General features: G+C 47.8%; 1 protein-coding gene across 2 annotated transcripts in view; it reads right to left on the minus strand.

Annotated features, from left to right (window-relative positions):
• The window catches only part of PHF12 (PHD finger protein 12), a 39,988-nt gene extending 25,869 nt beyond the window's left edge, over positions 1-14,119 (minus strand). Inside the window, exons 1-2 of one of the 2 annotated variants that reach the window (XR_003437966.1) lie at positions 13,480-14,119; positions 12,650-12,831 (exon numbers count right to left, since the gene is read on the minus strand). Coding sequence is in view for 1 of the 2 variants with exons in the window: in XM_027130468.1 (XP_026986269.1) it covers positions 12,650-12,831; positions 13,480-13,545 (248 nt within the window). In the remaining variant the exon portion in view is untranslated. The remainder of the gene's footprint in view (positions 1-12,649; positions 12,832-13,479) is intronic. The other variant, XM_027130468.1, reaches the window with a different exon arrangement.
• Positions 14,120-16,922: the final 2,803 nt, after the last annotated feature.

The following is a 16,922-nucleotide window of genomic DNA, read 5'->3' on the forward strand; positions in this document are numbered from 1 at the left end:
AAGACTGCCTTTTATTTCAGAGACCTATTTTTTACATTATAACATGCAGATAAAAATGGTGTTGGGCTCTGGACTTTTTTTTTTAAATATGTTGTTACTGATGTATGGCTTGCAACTGTCCATCCAGCCAAGCAACACTGACATTTTAAAACTTGAGCCAAAGGCAGCCAGAGAGACATGAAAATATCACTTAACCAAATCATAAGCTTTGGTGTACGTCTTAGGACAAGAGGGAGCAAGTGGATGAAAAATACTTAGGAAAGAACACACTCCATTTTCTCTTCCTGGACTGACAAAAATATTCTATTTAACACAAACACTTAACAGGAACACTGTGCAAACAGCATGTCTGCACACAATATACCAACAACAGCCTTCCACTCAGGTTCTCTTCTAAAAGAGGTCAGTCAAATGACCCTGGTTAGGGTCCCTCCTGTCAGAACCCACCATTCTCCAAGAATCAGAAGCTCTCTAGCTACATAAACAGTCATTTCAGTTGAAATAAAATATCAGACTAAGAAAGATTCCACTGCCCGCCGCCCCGCATCATCTGTATGTCCCTCCCCCCCCTTTTGGTGGTGGTGGGGTATTCAGCAAGCAAACAACGGCACTGAGCAGTTTTGATTTTTAATTTCACAGTTCATGGGTCTCATCCATCCATGTGAGGTCCACTACCAGATAAAAATCCTGCATCTATATTTCACGGCATCGTGTAAGACCAACTACAGAAGACAATACATGCGCAGAACAGGCCTCCTCTCTCTCAGACTGGCCCTGCTGCTCTCCGTCCGCTCAGGAAACGTGTTGGTACCAGTTAAAAGGGGAGTGAGGGTGATCGCTGACAGGACCACAACCATGTCCCAGCCTCCTAGCAGCCATCTTGATCTATAAAGGCACGTATCAGTACAGAAAACAAGCCTTTTATAAATTGAAATCAGCTTCTGTCCTGGAAAAGCTAAGAGGTGATGGGTAAAGTTTAATTTAACAATATCTTTTAAAACTTAAATTAAAAGCTATATTAATAATTCCCAAATTTAATGGTCTGTGTTTTGAGGGAACAAAATTTAATGAAATTTAAATGTCAGCAGAAATAGTAAGCTTTCTCTGGACACTTGTGTGGGCATCAGCTTTTCCCTTCATGGATGGCCTACCTTTCAAAGGCAGAGAAGAGGGTCATATCGAAGGATACTGGAGAGATGAAAGCAGAGAGAAAGTTCATGGGGGTCCCTGAACCTTAATTTCTTACTCTCCTTTACCCCAGCTACTGACTCAAATACAGCTAATGCCACAAAGTACATAAAAAGTACAAGGGCTGCTGGTTCTTTCATGCAGAGCCTTAGGAGCTGTGTTAACAAGGAGGCCAATGAAGTGCCAGGCCATTACAAATGCCCTATTGAGAAACTTAGCTAGTTGCGTCACTTCCACAGGCATATAATCCTTTCAAACTAGCTGACTGTGCCCCCAAATTTTATTGCCTTCTATGTAGAGCTGGCTTGGGGCATCCTCCCAGTGAAGGACACCTGGAGAAGAGGGTTATAAGAAGTGCAGGGAAAGAAGGAGGGAGGGTAGAACCAACAGTTATAACAGGTGTTTGCCTCTGCTAACTTCTCTACAAGCCAAGCCCGGTGCCACAGGACCTGATCTACCACTGGTTTGCCTATTCTTGCAATCCCGGCTTCTCTACAATGGAAAATGAGCTGGCTGCAAACAGTTAAAAAATGGGCTTCATTCATTCACCTTATGATGGATGCTGGAGACCACCTATTTTAGAAAAGAGTCAATATTCTGGCCTCAACAGTCACTTTCTTTTTTTTTTTTTGGCAACAAAGGATTTTATTTATTTATTTAAAATTTTTTTTATCATCTTTATTGGAGTATAATTGCTCTACAATGTTGTGCTAGTTTCTGCTGTATAACAAAGTGAATCAGCTATACGTATACATGCATCCCCAACAGTCACTTTCTAATACTCCACTTTCTAATATTCCATTGGAAAGAACCAACAATTTTAATTGTGTATTCCATCAGAGTCTCAAAGGTATGGAAAACTGGGTACTGTTCCGTGGTCAAATTTTAGTGGGACTATCAAGAATAAGGAAAGAGGCTACACTCTTCTTGTAGACACAGCTCAGGGAATCTGGACCAGTTCACACCTTACAGATATTGAACCTAAAATTCTATAAAGGCTGGGAAAACTAAAAATAATAACATCTTAGGGAGAATATTTGAAATCCAACTAAATGTAGAGCGGGTTTCTACCCAAGGCTCAGCTGCTTTTCCCTAAGGAGGATTTCTGCTTCATTTACTCTCCTCTGACAGGGTCTTCTAAAAAAAAAAATGAAGGAGGATGAATAATGTTACTGGGACTTCCCTGGTGGCGGAGTGGTTAAGAATCCTCCTGCCACGCAGTGGTTGAGAATCTGCCTGCCAATGCAGGGGACACGGGTTCGAGCCCTGGTCCGGGAGGATCCTACATGTCGCGGAGCAACTAAGCCCGTGCGCCACAGCTACTGAGCCTGCGCTCTGGAGCCCGCGAGCCACAACTACTGAAGCCTGCACGCCTGGAGCTCATGCTCCGCAACAAGAGAAGCCACCGCAATGAGAAGCCCGTGCACTGCAACCAAGAGTAGCCCCCCTCGCTGCAACTAGAGAAAGCCTGTGCACAGCAACGAAGACCCAATGCAGCCAAAGATAAATGAATAAAATTTTTAAAAAAGAATCCACCTGCCAGTGCAAGGGACACGGGTGCGAGCCCTGGCCCAGGAAGATCCCACATGCCGCAGAACAACTAAGCCCGTGTGACACAACTACTGAAGCCCATGTGCCTAGAGCCCGTGCTCCACAACAAGAGAAGCCACCGCAATGAGAAGCCCGCGCACCGCAATGAAGAGTAGCCCCAGCTCGCCGCAACTAGAGAAAGCCTATGTGCAGCAATGAAGACCCAATGCAAACAAAAATTAAAAAAAATTAAAGAATAATGCTACTATTGGGGCCAAAACAGCACAGGGCTTATTCCCCTCTTCTTTTACCCTTACCCTTGCCCCTCCCCCAATTTTACTCAGAAACCTCAAAGCTCCCCAACCTGCATGACTGAAGTAATCTCCCGGGCACGCTGTCAAACTGTGCTGTCGTGGTTTGATGCCACAGCTAAGTGTGGACTTGGGCTTCTGAAGCCTTCCAGTTATACCCCTGGTGACCTATTTAGGAGTTGAACATACTTGTCAGAGACAGAGTGCCATGATTTTTCCCTTCGGCCCACTTTTCTCTCAGATGGTCCCTAACCAAAGAACAGTCACCCTAAGGGCCTGAATGTGTGCACACAAATGGTAAGATTTGTGGAAAGCTTGTATACAGCAAGCATACAAGCCTTGCACATGAGCTCTTTCCCGTAACTTAAATAACCTGCAGGCACTTTTCTTACTATACAGCTTCCTACAACACCACAAACTGCAGCCTGAAGTCAAAGATGTCTGATAACATGGAATCAGGCGTCAGAATTGCTTTGAGTTAGAATGGCTAAGTGTCATCTATGCCAGGGAAAACCAAGAGGACTACCAAGGAGGGATAAAGCAAAACAAAGATAATAAAGCAAAACAGTGTTTCTCAATAAAGGTCAAAATTAGTGACATAGTTCTCCCTACATTTAAGACGCTCTTTCAAAAAAATGGCAAGATCAAGGAAAGTTAAATACAGCCAACCCATGTATAGAACTATGAAAAGTTACAGGTTTAGACACATTTAATGAGATTTATGTAGTATAATCTTCACAATGTATTTTGACCAATAATTGATGATTGTTAATGGAAAAAGTTCACCATAGAGTTTCCCTCTAATGTTTCCAGAGCTTTGTTAAAACCAAGAAGCAGTAGAGGGGCTTCTCTGGTGGCACAGTTGTTAAGAATCCACCTGCCAATGCAGGGGACACGGGTTCGAGCCCTGATCCGGGAAGATCCCACATGCCGCAGAGCAACTAAGCCCGTGTGCCCATGAGCCACAACTACTGAGCCCACGTGTTGCAACTACTGAAGCCCGTGCACCTAGATCCCATGCTCTGCAGCAAGAGAAGCCACCGCAATGAGAAGCCTGTGCACCACAACGAAGAGTAGCCCCTGATCGCCGCAACTAGAGAAAGCCTGTGCACAGCAAGGAAGATGCAACGCAGCCAAAAAAAAAAAAAAAGGATCAGTAGAACTCTACCTGAGGGTTCAGTGAACATGGGAATTAAAAAGCTCACAGCTCATCACAGGAGCCCATGGCTGGTGGAAAGAACAGGAGTAGCTCCACATTGCCCAGTTTTGTAATGCAGAGACTTTTCTAAACTCACTCAAAGTTCCGTGCACTTCATTAGCTTCTCTGTTCTGTTCTTTGTACAAATGCAGACAGGAGGAAAAAATACCCAACAACCCTCTGAGGATCACAGCTGGATAAAAGACTATAAATGTGCTCGTGCTGCTACAAACAGGTTTCCACCCTAGAATTCAACGTTGCTAGTAATTCTGAGAGGTACCCCCACCCCTGCCTGGCCTGGAGGTAAAGTGATGTCTTTGGGCTACAGTTAAGCTCAAACCCCACAGAAAGTCCTCTCCTGCTCACTTGAGCTTATTCAAAAAGAGCCTCACGCAGAGCCCAAATCAGTGGGAAAGACTAACGCTAGGTTCAGGCACTGAGTCCCCGCCACCTGCCTCCCCCACCCTGCTGTTACTAAGTCTTTTGTCCTTTTAAGACCGGGAAACATTTCCTGGGAGATACCCTGTACAATTTGTCAGAAAACAGGGGAAGGGCAAAGATTAAACACCAAAGCTACTAACATACAGAAAAGCAAACGTAATTAGGGAGAAAGGAATAGTCACCATGTGTTTGTGTTAACAAAGGTACCATCCACTTCGAAGAACCCAGACATCATTTCTGTTCCCCAACCAGTGTTTATCTTTGCACGTCTCTCATTTGTAATACCACTAAGTATTACGCAGCAAAGAGCAGAGGAAATGGGTCAGTCTCTGGCTTTCAAGTAGTTTAATGAACATTTAGTACAGGATTGCAAAAGGGAAAGGAGTAGTTCTTTGAATGAGTGAGTCAAGTTTTTCTTTATTTAGAAAATTTCATCAATCTGCAAGGTGTACTTGGAATTTGCTTATTGTGAATTCAGCAACAGCTGTATGTAACAGCCAAGTTCCTTTTTACTGATGGGTCCAATCAATAGTTTCTTCTTTTGTCAGTGCCCATTATACCCCTCAGTGTCTTTTGCCTCTCACACAAAACTTCGTCTTTATTCTTATTTGCTGAGACTAGATTTAGAAATAATTAAAGGCTTAAAGGATGAGGATTTTGATATCTGTAAGTGGCAGGCAGAAAAAAGAGTCACCTTCTTATTCTTAACTGTTGTTGAGTCATGGGAAAAGCAGTCAGCGAGCGACCTGTGCATGCGTCCTGGGCATGGTGACAAATCTGCAACACCAAAGTGCCTTTCTGAAATTTGGTCTAGGACTTGCACTGAATACAATGTCCTCCTCTTTCAGGAAACTGGCAGGGGGACAGCTGTACTCCTGTCCTGTCTCTTGGGAGGCTAGCATTATGCAGAGGTGCTCTTATAAGTGTCACTCATTGAATGGCAATGCAGCTGGCCATGTTGTACTCCCTGGGGACTTTAAGTCAAAGGAAGAGCACAGTGGAGGTGGGAAAACAAACTTTTTTTTTTCCTGCTCTGGTGACTTAAAACTCTGGCACCTTAAAACAAAAATGCAGGGACTTCCTTGGTGGTCCAGTGGTTAAGAATCCGTCTTCCAATGCAGGGGACATGGGTTCAATCCCTGGTCGGGGAACTGGGATCCCACATGCCACGTGGCAACTAAGCCCTCAGGCTGCAACTACTGAGCCCACAACGAAGAGCCTGCGTGTTGCAATGAACACCCAGTACAGCCAAAGATAAAAAACAAAAACAAACAAAAAAACCCCAGAAAACAAGAATGCATTTCCAGGTGCCTGTGCTGCATTATCATAGTAAATGCCAACATAACCTCAACCAGAATTTTCCACCAGATTGGTCTGCTTAACTACACACCCAAGGAACTGTTGTGTATGCGCTGAGGGTGGGACAAGAAAGTTCAGAGATGGATTTCAGTATTCTACTCATAACTCAAAGCAAACAACATTCAGCTTCATCTATTTTCTATCGCCATATCACTTGTAGAAGAAAAAATATACCCATTTCTGTTAAGAAGCAGGACACCTGCATTTCTAGGGAGCATCAAAGCAGACGGTTTCTTTTTATAAGCTATATAAAACCTTCAAGCAAATATTCTCTGCATGCCGCCTCCCTATTTACTGTTATCTGGACTTACATAAAGACACGTATAAATAGGTGAGTTCACTGCACTGTTCGAACAACTTTTTGTTCTTGTTCACCGAGATCAAAAGCTCATTAACTGATCTGTAGTTATTTCCACCGCAAGCAGTTACCAATCAAACTGAGGTGATTAAAATCTTCCTCCTTAAACCAGGAACCAGGGGCCTCCAAGTATGAGAAGTGCCTATACACAGAAATTTTCTATTGTGGCTGGTGGGAGCCAGGTGAGCATCCTGCCTTAGGGCAGGTGGTGGATTTTTTATACTTCCTCTAGGGTAACTTCCAGCCTTAGACTTCTTTGCTAAGAGGGGTCACCCAGAAAAGCTGAAATAGCAACATACCAAATCAATCATCATAAGGTTCCCTCCACTGAGACACATCATCTTGACTGAGTTCACAGAAGAAATCCTTTACTTACTGTCATTACATAGACAATATAGGCATAGACATTTAAGTGTACTTAAATCAACCATCTTTTTCTAGGTAAGACTAAAAATTTAAAAATAAAAAGATAGGGGAAGTGAAAAGACAACCCACAGAATGGGAGAAAAGACTTGCAAATCATATATCTGACAAGGGACTTGTATCTAGAATATATAGAGAACTTTTACAACTCAATAATAAAAAACCAAATAAGCTGATAAAAATTGGACAAAGATCTGAATAGACATTTCTCCAAGAAAATATACAAATGGCCAAGAAGCACATGAAAAGATGTTCAGTGTCGTTAGCCACCAGGCAAATGCAAATCAAAACCACAATGAGATAGCACTTCATAGCCATAGGATGGCTTTAATCAAGAAGACAGGTAATAGCAAGTATTGGAAAGGATGTGGAGAAATTGGAATGCTCATACACTGCTGGTGGGAATGTAAAATGATGCAGCCACTTTGGAAAATAGTCTGGCAGTTCTTCATCGGTTAAATGTAAGAGTTACCATATGACCCAGTGATTTCACTCCTGGGTATATACCTAAGAGAAATGAAAACAGATATCCACAAAAAAACTTGCACACAAGTATTCACAGCATGATTATTCACAATAGCAAAAAGAAGAAACAACCCAAATATCCATCGACTGATGAATGGACTACAAAAATATGGTATAGCCATACACAGAATAGTATTCAGCCATAAAAAGGAATGAAGCACCAACAAATGCTAGAAGGATGAAACTGGAAAACTCACTGAGCCCTTTTGAGTAACACTTGTACTTTCACTCAGAGCTTAATAAAAAACAGTGTTTCATTCAACACACAGTAGTGACAATTTGAATTCCTTTTCAGTTCAAATCAGGTAATTTATTTGTCTTTATGATTTGGCTTTAAAAAAATTCTCTTGGGGCTTCCCTGGTGGCGCAGTGGTTGAGAGTCCGCCTGCCAATGCAGGGGACACGAGTTAGTGCCCCATGCCCCGGAGGGGCTGGGCCCGTGAACCATGGCCGCTGAGCCTGTGCGTCCGGAGCCTGTGCTCCGCAACGGGAGAGGCCACAACAGTGAGAGGCCCGCGTACCGCAAAAAAACAAAAAACAAAAAACAAAAAACAATCTCTTGGAAACATACTTGATTAAGAATTTTAAAAAGACCAACATGAATCTCATCTCCAGTTTAAAATGAAGGCTGTACCTAAATATGGCTTTTGCACATTTAAACATGTAAAAAACCACACAACTCATTTACAAAGGCCCCAAACAGCACTAATGTACTAGTGGAGCCCATCTGTAAAGTACTTTGAGAGCCTTAAGGAACAGCAGGAGATGGATGAGATTATAACTGCATTCTACCTTTCACTGAGTATGGTAATTAATTTTGGGACAAGCCCGAAATGAAAAATTTCCTACAACAGTACCACTAAGTACTTGCCTTAAATTACACAAAAACTGTTACCTCTGAGAAGTATTACCTCTCTTTCTGGTTTTAATATTTCTGACGCTTCCTTTCTCAACCAAAGCCATCTGGGTCACAAACATTTTTTGAGTAAACAACTCATACCAAGTATTAGTCTTATATTTTTAAACAGCGATTATCCCTTATCTTTGAACTAAAGTACTCATTTCATAAAAATTGGTCCCGGAGCCCCACATTAATTTGATGAAGCATGCATGTGAAATTGAGTTAAAGTTAAACGTTACTAGACCCCTCCTGTTTGAGTGGACCATTTAAAAACAATACTACACACCCAGATTCCAACACAACACAGCAAATGCAAAAATAAATAAAATACACACAAAACCAAATTAGGTTTGTTTATTGTTGAGTTATTTTACTATTGAGGGGGCAGAGTGAAGGGAGGGAGTCCAGATGCTGTCACCTCCAGTTCTTCAGTGCCAGGCTTCCAAGCACTTGGAATGTCAGAAACAAAAGATGTATAAGATAATGTTAAAACAAATGTATTTTAATTCACCACTTGCCTGATACTATTCTAATGACGAGCTAATAAACACAACAAAATCAGAAAAATCACCTCCTTAAAAGTTCAAACAGTATAGATTTTCTGCAAGGCAGTTTTCTACTGTGTGTGTGAAACCTTTCTTGTTATGACTCACTGAAAATTAAATATGCAAAACTCCAAGCTGAGCTTAGTTTTGCCTGTGCACAGAGACCTTTTTACTCTCATTCTTCGAAAACCTCATTTTGGATCATGCTGCCAACACCACAGAGAGGAAAGCCGGCCAACAATTCCAAATATAACATGCGGAGGCAAATGCTACAGAAATCTGTCTGACGGGAAGCGACCATGCTGAGGTCTGCTGAGGTAGATGCACTTCTCAACCAGACCGTTCTGGTCCCTCAGACTGTTTGGAGCAAAATGCAATCAGAGGAAACCATCCAGGTTCCAGTCAGCCCCATTACCGATGCCTATGGTATTCACTTTCTCAGTGAGAACAATCCTATCCATCTCAAACAGAAAGATGGGTCGGCGGCAACCAGAGCTCCACCAGTTAGTCTAATTTTTTTTTTTTTTTAAGGCCCATTTTTAGAGACCAGTCCATGGAGATCAGTATTTTCGGAAAGCTCAACTTATTGCACGACAATTATGATAAAGGTAAGGTTCCCCAGGGAACACTTAAAAACATCTCTTCCTAATTCTCTAGGAGCAGGTTTAGTAACCCCTAACCCCACTCTGAATAATTGATAAACCAGTTAAACTTGGATAAAATGATTATACTATCACTTAAACAAATATGAAGACATCAGCTCCTCAAGTTTAATTCTTCAATGAGTTCATGGTACTGAGCACAGGACAATTCATTCCCTCACCCAGATCATCAGAGAAAACCCAGAAATAGGGCTCCCAGTCTAACTGGGAAGAAAGGACTGTTCCTCATACAGAGCCCTGGCCCCTGAGATAAGACAAGACAATTAATACAGCTTATGTGACCAGTCATTTCCTCCAGTAGATTATCTTAGGAAAAATCCCCTGTGGTTATGGCCATGTCACTAAGCCCAGGAGGTAAAGCTTGCCTAGAATCACTTCGGGAGCATTTTACTAGATGCTGTTCACTGGGAGGCAAGCTGGCAAGGCCACCAGAGACTGAAAGAGGACTTGTCTCACAGAATTTTGAATGGAGACCCACAGCAGCACTGCAATTATGACCTACAGGGTTTGTAAAACGCCACCTTCACTTTTGAACATTCTGTACATAAGGAAAATTATCATTACTATGCTTACCTAAATAATCCAGTCTTAGTTAAAAAGGGAAGGAAGAGAAAATATAGTCACACTTCCTAACCTCACTCCCACATGACACAAATAAACAATAACGGGACAAATTACCATGAGCACACCCAGGAATCAAAATTTTCTGACACCATTAAGTGCTTGACCTAACTACTTGGGTTGAGATGGTTAATGAAATACTTCACTTGGGCTAGAAGAGTGTGGGGTAGGAGGCAGGAAAGTGGGGTAACCCTCACTTGAAAGAAGGGTTCCTGCCTTTGTACCAATATCTGCAACGTTTTGTGATTTATATAACTACTCAGATAAGTCAATGGTACATTCAGTCCTGGCATCTTCAAAGAGGGAACTGGAGATGTGAAACAAGCTCTGCCTCATTTACTAGGATTCGCAAAGCTCTGATTACCAGTTCCCATTCATGGTCTTAAAAAAAAAGTAGTCAATGAAATGCACAGTCTGAATCTCACTAACAGCTAGAAACCCCTCCCTCTCTCCTACCAGCTAAAGTAGAACTGTTAATTGTTACAATTTGACAAGACTTGAACTCATCAAATTCAAAGATTCAGGGGTTAGGTTTTATAGTTCGAAAGCCCAATCTCAGGCAAAACAGCACACTTTTTCTATGCCTGAAGTTTCTAATAAACAATTTCAGCTTTATTAAACAAACAATAATAAAGAGCTTACAAAATTCTCACTCAGTATGGGAATCACCATTCTTGGTTAACGGTAACTTCATTCTACAGGTAAAACATTAACCCACATTTTAAATCAAGAAGTCTACAATTCAGTCTTAGTATGTATCAAACAAGCGCAATAAAAAAAAAATCAGCTCAAGTTTAATTCTCAACCAGAGCAACACAACACATCCAGGTACAAATCTCTTCTGTGCTCAAGAACAGCACAGGAAACTTGACAGGAGATTTTTTTCCCCAGGTGGATTACACCTTATACCAACAGGAAGCAAAGGTTAAAAACCACAGAACCTTACTGCTGGTATTAATCACTTCACAATAAAAATTTTAAAGCCATTGGCAAAGCTTCCTCCAGGATAATCATTTTTGTCCCTGCAACATTACAAGCCAAGATAGGGTGCTCTCCTGGGCAAAGGAATCTTGGGAATGGTAATGGGAGCTTCCTACAAAACTTCTGACTACAGACTTAATTTGCCCAGTATCAGTCATCTGTCTAATAAGTGTTCCAAAACCTGCAATTAGTACAAATATACAGTGGGCACTACTCCACCAACCGAGAAACAGAATGTGAATGGAACTGTGTAGAGAGCTTAAGGAAAACCTCACTTTTTTTTTTTTTCAAACAGAGGGCTAAAAAAGGCAACATCAAAAACGGGTGGGAACAAACAGAACAGCCCCTCTCCTTCCCGCTCTCTCCAGCCATCTCCTCTCATAAACGCCTGCCTCAGTCAACTGTTGCTGAACAGAACAAGACCCATCAGAACAAGATGCAATCGGGGTCCCGGCGCAGATGTGGGATTTTTGTGGAGGGCAGAGGTGATTTCTCCAGGCAGAACCTGGAGTTTAAACTCTTCTTGGCCGGATTGTTCTGGGCTGAGCTGCAGAGGGGGATCAAGCAGCGGGCGACCAACCCTGGTCCCTCCCTCCCTCTTCGGTCTCTCCCCTCCCCTCGCGTTCAGTAAGCGTCGCGGGGGTGGTGGGGGGGGTGGGGGGAAAGCGCACAGCTTTTTTGCTCCGGTCCTTAAAAATGCCCTCGCGGGGCCACCACACACAATCCTAACCCCGACAGCAAAGGATTCTGCAGCGAAGGGTTCGCCGATCCCGAGCGGAGAAGTGAAATCGGCGCCCAATGGCAATTTTAATTGTCTAACCCGGCCCGATTTCCCAAGAGGCGGCAGCGCGGGGCGGGGAGGGAAGAGGGAGGCAGCTGCGACAGGCAACAGGGGGCAAGCGGCGGCAGAGAAAGGGGACTAAAGCGGCAAGATCCCAGCCCCGGCCCCCGAGGAGCTTCCGCAGAAAGGACCCCGAGGCAACCCCCACCGTTCCCCGGGAGACGTTTGCAAATCATATATGCAGCCAAAATGGCGCTGAGAATAAAAATATAATTTAAAGGCAGGTCGCCATATTGTAAACAGAGAGGCAGAGAGAAGAGGCGGACTCGAGAGACACCCTCCATGATTTCTTCCACAGCCGGGAGCGCCCGGGCGCCGGGTCCCGCGGGTCTGGACCAGGGCAGCTCCGGCCGCCGAGGGCTCCGCGCACCCACCGCGAGGACAGCCCAGCCAGGCAGGAGCCCGAGGGCGGCAGGCGCGCGGGGAGGCGAGCGGCGCAGGGCCCGGAGCTCCTCCCCTTCCTCCCCGCCACCGTCGGCCGTGCCCCACCGGCTCCGTCCCGGCTCCTCAGCGACTTCCAATCCCAGATGGGGCTCTCCTCACCCCTCCCAACCCCCACCTCGGGGTCCGGACCCACAGCTGCTCCTCCCCCCGCAAACGGCCGGATCCGGGCAGCACCTGGGGGCGGGGAGGCGCTGGCCCCAGCGGCTGCAGAAAGCTAGCGGCTGCAAGCGCCCGTTATTTCGGCAGCCAGGGGTAGGCCGGGTGAAGGAATGTTACGAGAAGGGTCCGCCAAGGGGCTCCGGAGGGGTCCCCAGACCTTACCAGCACTGGAGATGGAAGGCGGCCGGGCAGTGGTCACAGCACAGGAGATCCCCACCTTCTTTGCAGCTATCGCAGCTGTCGTGGTTGGTGGCCCTGCCGCTTCGCCGGGGCTCCTTCTCAGGCTTCCGACTCCGCTTTTCTGCCTCGTCCGTCTTGGGGGGAGCCAGCAGAGCTTGGATTTGCTGCACACACATACAAATGGCGTGTGTGCACACCCGGAGGTCCCGGGCGGTCCGTCGCCCCCCCGGCGCGGCTTCTCCGTCACCCACCCCTCTCCCCCCTTTTGTCCTTCTTCCTCCCATCCAGCCTGCTCCCAGAACCTCTCAGCCCCCGGAACCAGGGGGAGCCCAACCTAACCGCGTTCCTGCAGCACAACAACGAGAACGGCTTCTTCCAAATGGGGAGGATCAGAGTAGGGGGATGGGGAGAGGGTGCGCGGTTCCCTTCTCGCCACTTCCTTGTATGGACAGTGGGGGACTCCAAAGCCAGGCTCGGGAGAGGCCTGAAGCCCAGTACCCGGACGTGCTGGGGGAAGCACAAAGGGGCCGACAAGAAGGGGGTGGGGAGGCCCGCCGGTGCAACGAGATGGAGTGGGTTGGCGCCTCGGGAGAGCGAATCGAGGGCGGCGGGTAGGTGATACTGCTGCAAACGTCCTCGGCGGCTGAGCGTAACCCCCCGAGTTGCAAAGATGGGAGGGAGAGTCTGGGTGAGGAAGAGCCCCCCCGTCCCCCGGCCCTCTTGCGCTGCGAGCTCAGGGCCGGCTTTGTGGGGCGGAGGGCGGAGGTTCCCTCCCGGCGCTGGGGGAAGGGGATGAGGAGGGCCACTCTTACCTCCATCAGCCCCCCCGACGTGTCCAAGTCGTACACGATCGTCTTGGTCTCCATTTTCTCCCACATTCATCCACCTCCCGGGCTGGGCGCTCTCTGCTCCGGCCCCCCCCAACCCCGGGGGGAGGGGGGAAACGGGGGGGAGGGGGTGCTCCTGCCCCCGGCCCCCCTTCTTTTTTCCAAACACGGGTCCCGACTTCCTCGCCCTGGCACCCCCCCCACCCCCCGGCCCCCAGTCCCCGGGACGGCAGCGTCCTCCCCACGGGCCGTGAGGGGGGAGCGGCCCCTCAGCCCCGGCCCGGCGTCTGGCTGCACGGTGGGTCCCGGCTCCGGGAGTCAGGCCTCGGCGGGGCCTAGTCCCACAGGCTAAAGCCGGTGCTGGCGACCGCTGGTCCGGCCGGGAAAGCTGGCGGGCGCTGCCATCCCGGGGTTGGGGGGATCGCAGTGGGGGTGAGAGGTTAGGTGAGGTTGTGGTACGTGAGGTGACTGCGGGGAGGGTGATGGGGGGTGGTCCCCGGGCTCCGCCTCTCGCCGCCGCCGCCGTCTGCGTCCCGGCTGCCGCGCACTTGGCGCAAACTTACCGCGAGCGCCCGCAAAGCCACCCGCGCAGGCGCCCCGGGATCGCCGCTCGCCGCGCGCAACCGCAGTGACAGCCGGCGGCCGGGCTCCCGCGCAGCCGCAGTGAGGGGGTACCCCCCAGCGCGCAGCCGCGCTGGCATTCGTCTGGAGAGCCGAAGCCCCGCCTTTCTGCCCTGCGCCAGCGTACTGAGAGAAAAGGGCGGGACTTGAGGTCTCGCGCAGGCGCCTGGGAGAGTGCCTAAGGGTCACGGCGCAGCCGCAGGAACATGGGGATTCTTCATCCATTGGTGTTTGAGTATAGACCAAGACTACTCTGTTCCCGCGCAGGCGTATTGAGGATGCTCCCCTCCCGCCCCACAGCAACACAGCCGGCTCCGCGCAGGCGTATTGTCACCTGCAGGCCCTAACAAGAATGCTTCTCCTTTCGCCATTTTGGTAGTGGGATATAAACCACCGTGTCCTTGGTGCCCTCAGGCATGAACAGAAAGGAGCAAAGTGTGGTGTTGGCTAGAGCTGGTAGGCTGTCGGTGACAGCAAGTACTTCTAGGGATGTTGTACTGGACTCTGGTTCCAGCGTCAGGTGTGGCTGGACCAGGCGCCATATTGGTAAAGAGAAAAGAAAAGCCATCGCGACGGAAAACGATGCTTTTGGTGTCGGGTTGGATGGCTACTGTTCCCTCTTCCCTCCCGCTCCCAGCAGTAAATTTTAGCCTGAGCATTCCTGCCTTTCATGGTGATGAAAGGAGAGGTCAACCTGCCCGTTACTACCCTCTCTTGATCACTGTCCCTGAGAATTGCTTTCCAAGAGGAAGCCCAAAGCGAAGAGTTTGTAATGCTGACAACGCCCAGCTACCTGCCTACAGTGGACTTCAACTCCCAGTTTGCAATGCGCAAAGGGGCCAAAGGGCGAACGAGAGCGCATTGCATCCTGGGAGCAAGAATCGCGATGGCGCTGGTGGGTTATGGGGGCCGTAGTTCCGTGTGCATGCGATGCAGTGGACGGTAACATAGACTCGGGGAAGAGTGATTTGCCTGCCGGAAAGATACTTTTCAGAGCTGCCGTGCTGCATGCTGGGATTTGTAGTCTGAAAGGCCTCACCTCGAATTCTGGGCGGGGCTTCACGCTCTCCACGGCGCCCGCCCCTGCCCTTGGTACCATCTTCAGAGGCTGCCAGTTATCTCTGCCTGACTGTAGATGAAGCGGTGGAGAAGGGAGTGGCATCATTGTGCCTGACACTAGGCGTTTAGTTGGCGTTGTTACCAGGTAGCTGTGTCCTGGCTCACTTTTGATGTTAAGGTGTACTTAGCATTCTCAGAAGCCTAAAACTGGAAAGGGCTTAAAAACCATCTCTTAATCTCCTCACTTCCAGATGCACAAAGAAGAGCAGTGATTTGCCTCGTTCACATAGTGAATTTATGGCAGAACTAGGAATGAAACAGCTTTCTTGATTCCCAGGCTAGGATACTGTCTAACTGCCTGCGAGGAGTTGCTGCTTTTTTGGGGAGAGTAAGGAGGATGATTGGATAGGGTGGGGATGTCGGTGTGTGGACTTAGGTTTCCGTTTTTCTGACTTTCCTAATGATCCTGTTGTTGCCTGGGAAGAACGATAAAGTCCTGGGCCTTATTGATCAAGCAGGGGAGTATATCATGTAGATCGGCCCTTTCTGCCCTCTACCAGCCTCAGCAAACAAGAAATCTTAGTGGCTATGGGCCAGAGATGTGGCCCTCAGAGAGAGGAGGGCTGAGCTAGAAGTATGGAAGTGGGCAGACCTCATCTCTTCTTAGGCTGTATTTCATGCCACAGACCCTCAGAAATGGATACATCATGTGCCCTCTCCCACTGGCGTCCTTCCCACTGCTCAGGGCCCAGCTGTGTTGATGTGTCAGCCTGAAGGTATTATGGGGCAGAAAAGTAAGCCATTGGCACATGTCCAAAGAGCCAGGCTTTGCTTTGATCAACACCATCATTGCTGTTGAGAACAGACATAGGCATTAATAGGCTAAAGAGGGAAATAATACTTGGCTCTGTTGACAAGTGCCAGGGGAACTAATCACTCCACAAACCTTCCCCTCAGAACTTGGAGGATGAGGTCAGCCCAGTGGGGCCAGTAGTTGGTGCCACCTTGGAGAGCTCCAGCCCTGGCTGTTCCAGGGGGATTGAGGAGAGAGAGCAGGTGGGTTACAGATGCCTTCGGAAGTGACCTCTTGTGGCTAATTTAGGCACTGCATCCTGCATAGACTGGAGCCTCTCCATCCTTCAAGGTGGCTTGTGGTAGAACCAGGAGGTGGGCAGCCGTGAGTGGTCAAGACCTCCCTGCTGGATGACTGTAGAATTTCTGGTTACTGCTACTATTTCCATCAGAGAGTTTGTGTCATCTGGCTTCTGAGTGCCCTTAACTCCCTGTTGCCTCCCTCTTGCTCTTACTCTGGAGAGCAGCCATGCAGAGCATACCTCTAAGCATGGATGTATGATGGGGACCAAGGCTGGCTAAACACATCTCAGGAGGTTCTGGGGGCCATAGGGAAGGGGCATAGAGGCTAGGAGGGACCAAACGTGGCAAACCTAAGCACATCCGCTTCAGTCACCTCTTTCTGGAGTCCATGGATACAGCTTTTGTTAAAATAGGAGCCAGGGGTTTCCCTGATGGCACAGTGGTTGAGAGTCCGCCTGCTGATGCAGGGGACATGGGTTCATGCCCCGGTCCGGGAAGATCCCACATGCTGCGGAGCGGCTAGGCCCGTGAGCCATGGCCACTGAGCCTGCGCATCCGGAGCCTGTGCTCTGCAACGGGAGAGGCCACAACAGTGAGAGGCGCACGTACCACAAAAAAAAAAAAAAAAAAAAAAATAGGAGCCAGGCCCCTAC

This window comes from Aethalodelphis obliquidens, unplaced genomic scaffold (genome assembly GCF_003676395.1).
Source record: "Aethalodelphis obliquidens isolate GAN/ISIS:26980383/991018 unplaced genomic scaffold, ASM367639v1 scaffold38, whole genome shotgun sequence".
Lineage (NCBI taxonomy): Eukaryota > Metazoa > Chordata > Mammalia > Artiodactyla > Delphinidae > Aethalodelphis > Aethalodelphis obliquidens.